The following is a 9,709-nucleotide window of genomic DNA, read 5'->3' on the forward strand; positions in this document are numbered from 1 at the left end:
TAATGCTGTTCATGCTGGTGCTGAAACTGTCATCAAAACATGGTCTCTGTAGCGTTGATACTTCAGACATCAGCTTTCTAAAACAGTTATGGGTTATAATGTCAGGTTAAGTCCAACAGAAGTTATACCAGAGGTCAAACTCGCAGTTAAGTCCAGAAAGACAATGTTTGTCTGTCCTTAAGTTTGAAGGTTTTAGAGGGTTAGATTTCTAGATTTCAGTAGTTTAGTTTACTTAAACAGACATCAGGTAGTAGACTGGACTACCTGCTGATTTTACGAATATGCTGTCTTTGTCATATCCATTGATCCAAACCACCAAACTCCAGTCCTACAGGTGGCGGAGCTTGTTTGCTAAGGAGCATCACTGAGAGAGAGAAGCATTTCCGTGAAGAAGCCTGGGAAACATGGATGTGGCGTATAGCTTCACTGGATAGCAAGTCATCCTGAGTTACACACTCCAGTACAGTAGGTGGCGATATGCACATTTCAAGTGGGTTGAAAGAGAAGAAAAGGAACAAGCTTTATTGGACAGAAGGGGAACATGTACGAAATTTAAATGACGATACATTCAGTAGCAAATGCACTCAGGGTTTTATGATTCGAGATGGAAAAAACAAATGACGCAGCTAAAAAAGATGTTGCATACAAAACACCCTCAGAGCTGAAGTTTGAGCAGACTGGCTCTCCCGGACCTGGACGCAAGAAAACGTGAGTTGCAACACTAAAGCTAGCTAGTTACGGTAGTGGCGCAGGTGTTAGCAGTTCGATCAATATTTCATCAAATAAAACTGGAAAGTACGTTTTTGCGGCTGATGATGATGGTGATGATGTGTTTTGATATGCTATAACGTAATCGTAAGGCCGAAGTGTCAGACTGACAACACCGCCAGCGTTTTCCAAGTGGACAGTGAAATTATTTGTAAAGTTAGGTGGTGGGGGTTTGGCTGGGGGGGGTGAAACCAACTTGAGTGGTACCATTAAGACATGTGTATTATGGTGCACCAAGTGCAATTTAAATGTTTGTAAATACATACACACACACACACACACACAGTACTGTGCAAACATTTTAGGCAGGTGTGAAGAAATACTGTAAACTAAGAATGCTTTCAAAATGGAATTTTCATCTATTAAAATACAATAAATGAACAGAAGAGAAATCAAAAATCAAATCAATATTTGTATCTAATGTTTCATTAATGTTCAGTGATAAATGGTCAATTCTTTCCCAGTGGTGTGGGGAAGAGAACAGATGGAGCCAAGCAGAGTGCAGCTAAAAATGCCCCAAGCAGTATGAAGGAGAACGAAAATCCAGAACGATTGGTAAGATTTTTATTCGTTTTTATTATGCTGACTATTATACTGACTCTAATTCTGTTGTACCAAAACTTGTTGTTACTCATTCTGTAAGTCGCTTTGGATAAAAGCGTCTGCTAAATAAAGTGTAATGTAATACTGGTGTACGGAGCCCACGGAAGGCCAACAGTTTTTTGTTTGTTTGTTTGTTTTTTCTGAACAACTACTACTTCACCATATTTATTTGCCTTCAGAAAGTTAGTGACTGACCCTTTTACATTACTTAGCCAATAGCAGCTGTGAGAGTTTGATTAAGGTTCAGAGCACAGTTGTAGTCAACAGTAGTTTGTAGTTATACCTGTGATGCTATGGGCATGGCTACAGTAATGTATTTGTGATCATGTCAGTTACAGTACACTACAGGAGTTCACGACTTCAGTAATTCCAGTACAAAATATTAGAAACACAAGCATGACTACAGCCACATCACAGGGACAGAAGGCATGGTCATAGCTCTGCTAGTTATACATGTAGCTGCAGTGATATTTCTGCCTGAGCTCACCATAGCTAAAGATACGTACAATCAATCCATAGTACTATATTATAAAACAATGGAGCCTTTCCTTGTGGATCAGAAGGAATTCCAGAAGTTTTATGAGGCAGTGCAAAATACGGCGAGGAGCACAGCTTAATACAAGATAACGCAAAAAAATTCAGAAAATAAATTCCCACTGTGGTATAATTTCTATGTAAGTTGTGATGAGCTAAAGTTATAGTATGCACTGCAATATGATAGCATGAAGTAGTCATGTTATGTTTCCATTAAGAATGAAAGAAAAGCAAGATACAGCTGTATTAAAAGGATATAGCTGGTTAAGGGCCTGTAAGCTATAGAAGGTAAAAACTGTAATTATATAAACTGTTTTATGGTAGTGAAACACTGTCTATGGTAGCTATACACTGTCAATGTAATCTCATTGTAACTGCTGTAAACCTGAAAAAGAGCATTTGTTGTAATCCGGCATAAAACAATTACAGTGGTATGAAAAAGTTTGGGCACCCCTGATCATTTTCAGGATATTCCTTTATAAATCATTGGTTGTTCGGATCAGCAATTTCAGTTAAATATATCATATAGCAGACAAACACAGTGATATTTCAGAAGTGAAATGAAGTTTATAGGATTAACAGAAAGTGTGCAACAATTACTTAAACAACATTAGGCAGGTGCATAAATTTGGGCACCACAACAGAAAAATGACATCAATATTTCGTAGATCCTCCTTTTGCAGAAATAACAGCCTCTAAACGCTTCCTATAGCTTCCAATGAGGGTCTGGAGTCTGGTTGAAGGTATTTTTGACCATTCTTCTTTACAAAAAATCTCCAGTTCAGTCAGGTTTCATGGTTTCCGAGCATGGACAGCCCGCTTTAAATCACACCACAGATTTTCAATAATGTTCAGGTCTGGGGACTGAGATGGCCATTCCAGAACGTTGTAGTTGTTCCTCTGCATGAATGCCTTTGTAGAGTTTGAGCAGTGTTTGGGGTCGTTGTGTTGTTGAAGTATCCAGCCCCGGCGCAACTTCAACTTTGTCACTGATTCTTGAACATTGTTGGCAAGAATCTGCTGATACTGACTGGAATCCATGCGACCTTCAACTTTTTTGATTCAATTTTACATTCATCAGTCCACAGCACCTTATTCCAAAAGGAAGCTGGCTTGTCCAAATGTGCTTTAGCATACCTCAAGCGACTCTGTTTGTGGCATGTGCGTAGAAAAGGCTTCCGCCGCATTACTCTCCCATACAGCATCTCCTTGTGCAAAGTGCGCTGAATAGTTGAACGATGCACAGTGACACCATCTGCAGCAAGATCATGTTGTAGGTCTTTGGAGCTGGTCTGTGGGTTGAGTTTGACCGTTCTCACCATTCCTCGCCTCTGCTTATCAGAGATTTTTCTTGGCCTGCCACTCCGGGCCTTAACTAGGACTGTGCCTGTGGTCTTCCATTTCCTCACTATGTTCCTCACAGTGGAAACTGACAGCTTAAATCTCTGAGCCAGCTTTTTGTATCCTTCCCCTAAACCATGATGTTGGACAATCTTTGTTTTCAGGTCATTTGAGAGTTGTTTTGAGGCTCCCATGTTGCCACTCCTCAGAGAAGATGCAAAAGGGAGAACAACTTGCTACTGGCCACCTGAAATACCCTTTCTCATGATCGGATTCACCTGTGTATGTAGGTCAAGGGTCAATGAGCTTACCAAACAAACTTTGTGTTCCAATAATTAGTGCTAAAGGTACTCAAATCAATAAAACAACAAGGGTGCCCAAATTTATGCACCTGCCTAATGTTGTTTAAGTAATTGTTGCACACTTTCTGTTAATCCTATAAACTTCATTTCACTTCTGAAATATCACTGTGTTTGTCTGCTATATGATATATTTAACTGAAATTGCTGATCCGAACAACCAATGATTTATAAAGGAAAATCCTGAAAATGATCAGGGGTGCCCAAACTTTTTCATACCACTGTATTTTTAAAAAAATAGCACAGGAAAAGGCTTGGAGATAATGGTGTCTGCTATCAGCCGAAACTTAGGCCAAAAACTGGAAGGCAGCCCAGAGAGGCACATGAAGCCTGCGTACTGAAGCTACTGGTGTAACCTGCACGCAGAAGTGCAGCCCAGAGAAGCACATGAAAAACATAACGGTGCACTCTGCACACAGAAGCCGTGCAAGACATACCGGTGTAACCTGTGCACAGAAGGGTAAAGACACCACCCAATTCAGGACAAAAAAAGAAACCTATAAAAGGATAAGACAATAAGGCGTGGAAAGGTCCAGACCTTAAGGTATATAATGTGAAGCCACCAGTCATTCTAAGAGCGACCCTTCATGTGTACCTAGTGTGCTTTGTGAACGGTTTTTCCCTTTTTTGCCGGCATTAAAGTCTTTGCTGCTCAGAATCCTGTCTCCTGTTGATGATTCTACTGGACTTCGAGGGAAGATTTTCCAGAACAATTGGACACAGCTAAAACTTAGAAATTACTGTGGTGAGGCTTTGAGTCTTTGCTCTGAGCCTACACGACACCACCATGAACTTTTGGGAGCTCTGTACTGGTACATGTTTGATTCTGTAGTGATAATTGCAAGGCTGTTTACAGAGCACGATTAATTGGTTTGTTTATTATGACTGGTTGAAATGTACATTTCTTGTTTTGTTGACAGACAAAAACTACTGCAGAAAATCCTATTGCACCATTTTACCAGAGAAGTAAACTCAACAACATCAGCTTGAGAAATGAAAACGTTCAGAAGAGCAGAGTGTTCAGAAATGCTTTGGCACCAGTTAACTCGGGACTCAATAATACCACTGCGTAAGTTACCACATTGCATCCACATTCATCTAGTTGTTTAGCAGCTATTTAATCAATAAACAAATTTCATATAATATGATACTCTGTAGATATGTGGTTGTTAATAAGGACTGTTCACCTGCCACTGATAGGACAAAGAATGATGCTATGGTGGGAGCAGCCAAGCCTGTAAATTATGAGAAATGTGCCAGAAAGGTTCCAGAGGTAAGTAGTGATGCATGTTTCTTTGTTTTTGTTTTAACTTGCTTAATTTTTCAAATCAAAAATTTGCAGCAGCTGTATGCATGAGGCGCATGTTGTTAATGTTCTGATCCTTAATGATGAGCACTTAATTAAAAAATTATCTTAATTAAAAAAAACCTGGTCCTGTATCTTTTAAAAAGATCAGACAGCAAAATATTTCATATTATCATTTAATATTAAGCAGAATCATCTGCCTTTGATTTTGAAAGCCATTCCAATAAAAGGTGCAAACATGGCTAGTATTCTTTTAATTTTTTTTATTATTCTTACTTCTTTTTTGGAAACATGGGATTAAATGAAAATTACTTTGAAAGGTGATAAAATGTGGCAGTTAAAAACATTTTAATCATGTGTGCTGTGTTTTAGCTGTCTTTGAACCCAGCTGTGTCTGATGATGGTGCGCCAGCCTTGATGTCCACACCACCACACCATGCACTGTGAGTCACTGGCTGCTGGTAGACTTCAGTGGTACAGCTTGATATGGGGCAATGTTTTACCAATGTCTCTCATTGTGTTTCCCAAGGGAGATCCTTGATGCAAAAAGTGTGGAAGTAACTACAAGTGATTTTGTGGTTTTCGTCAACTCATCAGACCTCCCCCCGGATCAGGTCTGTTATTGTCTCTGTGAGGCTAAATGTTTAGGATACTGAAAATAAAAATCCATATGTTACACTGTCTAGGCAGATTTTTAGTCAAGACCGCTACATGTTCAAGGCAGGGTCCAATAAAGGTTCATGATGTCCCCATCGAAATTTGCTCAAGTCACAACCTAAAGTTTCAAGATTAACCCCTACTAGAATAACACACTGCAAGTCAAATATCAAGATGTCAGTAAACTCCGGTCTTTCCTGTGAGTCCAGGGGGAATACTAGGAACCTGAGATGCCAGATGATGGCTGCATTTGATGTTGTACACTAATAAATCATGTTCTCCTCTGAATAGGTGATATTACAGTTTGTTTTTCCACGTGTCATTCAAACTGTATCAGATGTCCAAAATGCCCATCAAAGCAGTAACGAAGTATAACGAGCCTTTTAGATATTGGAATAATTTTATTGATTCAGTATTTTTTTTTTCCTGCAATCTAAGCTCTATATTATGATTCATATTCTTCATTTAGGACGTAACGATTTCTGATGAATCCAGTAACGGAAGCAGTCCCAGTGACAACGCATCAATGCAATCAGAATTCTCAAGGTATGGAAAATTAAAACATTAAATTGCAGTCTTGGCATATATTTTCAGTTGGTCTGTTTAAAAAGTTTAAATACAGTAAAAATATCTTTCTTTTCATTTCAACAGGTTTAAATCAGACTTTCACTCAATAGAGCCCCTTGGCCAAGGAGGCTTTGGTCGAGTTTTCAAGGCGACAAAAAAACTGCTGGACAAGTGTTTTGCTGTGAAGATTGTTCGCTGTCGAAAGTGTGTCAAATACTTGTTTTTAATATGAATTTCATAATGAAATATATTACTTAGAGATGTAAGTTTCAACTTTGCCATTTTCTTGTCCTTCACATCAGAGGAGCTCTACGGGAGGTGAAGGCATTATCAGACCTTCATCACTGCAATATTGTTCGGTACTACACATGTTGGTTGGAGGAATCAGGATACAAATCGAACAGTGCAGCTAGCAGTTCCGGCAGTTCCAGCAGTTCACAGTAAATCCACTTATTAAAATCCTTACTGGACTTACTTTTCTGCTAAAACAACAGGTGTGTCATATCACAGTTTTTTCTCTTCCAATTTTTCTAGGTCAACTGATGATTCGCTGCTGAAATACCTCTATATTCAGATGGAGCTGTGCAGCACCAAAACACTTAGAGTGTGGATAGATGAGAAAAATATTCAGAATGTGAGGAAATCTCTGCGAGACTCAAAGAGGAGAGAAGAAAGTCTAACTATTATCATTCAGATAGTCACTGGAGTCGAGTACATTCACTCCAAGATGCTCATCCACAGAGACCTGAAGGTGAGAGGAAGAAGTGAATCAAATCGTCCTTATGACATCACATCTTTCATGAAGCTACATCTTGTTTCTTTCTTTCCCACGGTTAGCCTGAAAACATCATGTTTGGGCAAGATGGACAAGTGAAGATCGGAGACTTTGGTCTGGTCACTGCTGAGAATGATGACGGTGCTGAGAGCCTGATGGAGAGGACGGCGTACAAAGGAACCCCATCTTACATGGCTCCTGAGCAGGTGAGATGCTCTGTGCACATAGTGACTTTAGGCTCTTCTCTATTCTCATACATTGATTCTGTTTTGGGTGTTTCACCCTTTTAACGGGATTCATTATTGGTTTATCCTCTTGGGGCTCCACTTTGTCAGGGATTGAAGTCTGGGATGCAGCAACATCCCATAGGCCCATTCATCCCTCCAGTATGCTGCATGCACGTTTCTCAGGTGCAGAAATGGAACCTCCAGAGTTTAAACAAATAATGAAGGCTGTTAGAGGGCTTTGCACACAGAACTGAGATATATATATATATATATATATATATATATCTATAAGATTGTTGTTGTTGAAATAGATACAGTGACTTTACGAGCAAAACTGATTATGTTTCCTATACAATAAGTTGAGGTATGTCTTTGGTTAATATTGTGTTCTTGCGTTACAACAGAAAAGCCAGAAGATCTACAATCAAAAAGTTGACATATTTGCTTTGGGTCTGATATTCTTTGAGCTTTTTTGGAAGGCTTCCACTCAGCATGAATGGCAAGAAGTGAGTTTTTCAGTCATAATCCCAATTTAGTTTAGTATGTCATTATTAATACATAATAACCAACTTTATTGCTTATTTTTTTAAGTTCGTGTCAATTTTGAAATCATTTAAGCCCAACTGAGCTATCAGGTGGTTCATTCTCCTTTCTCTCCTTTATGACTGACTTTCAGGTTTGGAATAATGTCAGAAGCCAGAAATTTCCCCATGGATTTTCACACAGTTTTCTCCAAGAGGTATATCATTTTCTATGTTTTGCCAGTGTCCTTGCATTGTTTATTGCATTGTTATTGTTACTTGAGTTATTGAGTTATTCAGGTATAACAGATTTGCACACACTCACATTTTGGTCACTGTGAATCCATGTTTACATGCAGCACTGCAGGAATCAGTGAGACAAAGCAGTGCTTTCCTTCACAGTCAGTAAACAGTTTGTTTACAAATGTGGGCATGACGTTTTTATATTCTTTTAGTGTCGGTGTTGTGTTTATGCTGGGGATACAACAGAAGTTTAAGTGCCACAAAGTGCTGCCCACTTCGTTCCAGTGCTCATGTTGACCAAGTGGGTTGTTCAATCAGAGAGGCTCACAATGGGCAGATATAGTTTCGGTGTCTGTTCTGTGTCAGACACAGACAGGACTGTGTTACATTACATACAAAGTCCAGCTATTTGTACTGATCTGTTCTTTCATCTAGCCTACTACTGTTACTTCCCTGTCTGAAGTCTTTATGAGTCATGCACATGCTTACTGCACACTGCAGACAAATCTGTGTTATCCAGGAGATAATACAGATGTTTTACTGGAGAAAGCCAGCCAGTGTTTCCTACAGGCTACTGGTTTACTGTTGATGTTCACCAACAGGACAGGAAGGAGGTCGGTGTGGTGGTATTATTACAGTTGTCCATATGTAAGCCTCAAAGGATGAGCAAAAACAAGCCTGTTGCTTTCAAATGTGAAAAATATCACACCTCAGATGATGGTATTTTTGGAAAATAGCAATGTGCATTTGTTGGTTGTGCAAGTGAGCAATAATACAGCGTGGTCGAATTTCCTTATTTTATTTTATTTTTTATGTTGTAGTACACCTTAATAAAGCCAATGCTGTGTGAGGAACCGGAAGAACGACCCGAAGCAAGAAAGCTCAAGAAAGACTTCGGAGTTTGCAGTCAGGAAAAAGTGCGACACGCCAGCCGGTCATACTAATCATCAAAAAAGCAAAAAGTCAGAAATGATTGCTGTCCCATTTTTTGATCATATTCCGTGAATGACATTGGTTTTAGTATCTACACACAATTTTTAAAATTTCATCAGCTTTGCATATTTGAATCAGACGCCTTTATTGTCGAAATTGTAATAGTAATAATTACAATTGTAATTCTAATAATAATATTGTAAAAAATTGTGTTATTCTAAATCTGCATTTAAGTATGTAAAAGACAAGACAAGATAACTTCCCATTTTTACAAGCAAAGGACTTTACATAACATCATAGCAACATCCTCTGCCCTTAGACCCTCATATCGACTAAGGAAAAACTCCCAGAAGAAACCTTTAACAGGAAAAAAATAGGAGAAACCTCAGGGTGAGCAGCAGAGGAGGGATCCCTCACCCAGGACGAGCAGACATGCAGTGGATGTTGTACAGAAAGGAAAGGAAATATCAGGGGAGAGCTGATGTCAAGATAAATAAGAATAAAATACTACTTATAAAAATAGAATAAAATAAATAAGGTGCAATTAAGTAGAAAAATAGTGCAAGAACAGAGTGTTAATATGGATATAAATATTGTCTATGGATGGATGGATGCAGAGCTGTATTGCACATTGCCATATTGCACACACATCAGGTTAGTGTGTGGTTAGTGTATGTGTGTGTTCAGTATGGTGACTGAATGAAATTTGATAATGAATTTTATATTCTACTGGAAGTTTTACCTTGTATATGTATATCTGATATCATTTATCTCAGACTTGGATACTGTTATTGACGATTTTGGAGCTACACTCTTTTGTCAGCTCACTTTGTTTCTTGGCTCTTCTTTCAATAATGTCAACCCACACTGACTCG

At 38.8% G+C, this 9,709-nt stretch overlaps 1 protein-coding gene across 2 annotated transcripts; it reads left to right on the top strand.

Moving 5' to 3' along the window:
• The first annotated feature begins 405 nt into the window (after positions 1-405).
• LOC124065838 (eukaryotic translation initiation factor 2-alpha kinase 3-like) lies at positions 406-9,156 on the top strand. Of its 2 annotated transcripts, XM_046401653.1 has the most exons (15): positions 406-708; positions 1,233-1,323; positions 4,526-4,674; positions 4,806-4,878; positions 5,284-5,354; positions 5,441-5,525; positions 6,038-6,114; positions 6,220-6,339; positions 6,438-6,575; positions 6,670-6,886; positions 6,973-7,116; positions 7,246-7,320; positions 7,542-7,643; positions 7,814-7,876; positions 8,723-9,156. In XM_046401653.1, exons 1-15 carry the CDS (start codon positions 605-607, stop codon positions 8,843-8,845), a joined length of 1,632 nt encoding a protein of 543 aa, XP_046257609.1. In that variant the 5' UTR covers positions 406-604; the 3' UTR covers positions 8,846-9,156. The 2 variants fall into 2 exon arrangements, with proteins under 2 accessions (XP_046257609.1, XP_046257610.1); XM_046401654.1 differs by lacking the exon at positions 7,246-7,320 and having other exon boundaries at positions 412-708; positions 8,723-9,151.
• The last annotated feature ends 553 nt before the right edge of the window (positions 9,157-9,709 follow it).

Source organism: Scatophagus argus, chromosome 10 (genome assembly GCF_020382885.2).
Source record: "Scatophagus argus isolate fScaArg1 chromosome 10, fScaArg1.pri, whole genome shotgun sequence".
In the NCBI taxonomy this organism is placed as follows: domain Eukaryota; kingdom Metazoa; phylum Chordata; class Actinopteri; family Scatophagidae; genus Scatophagus; species Scatophagus argus.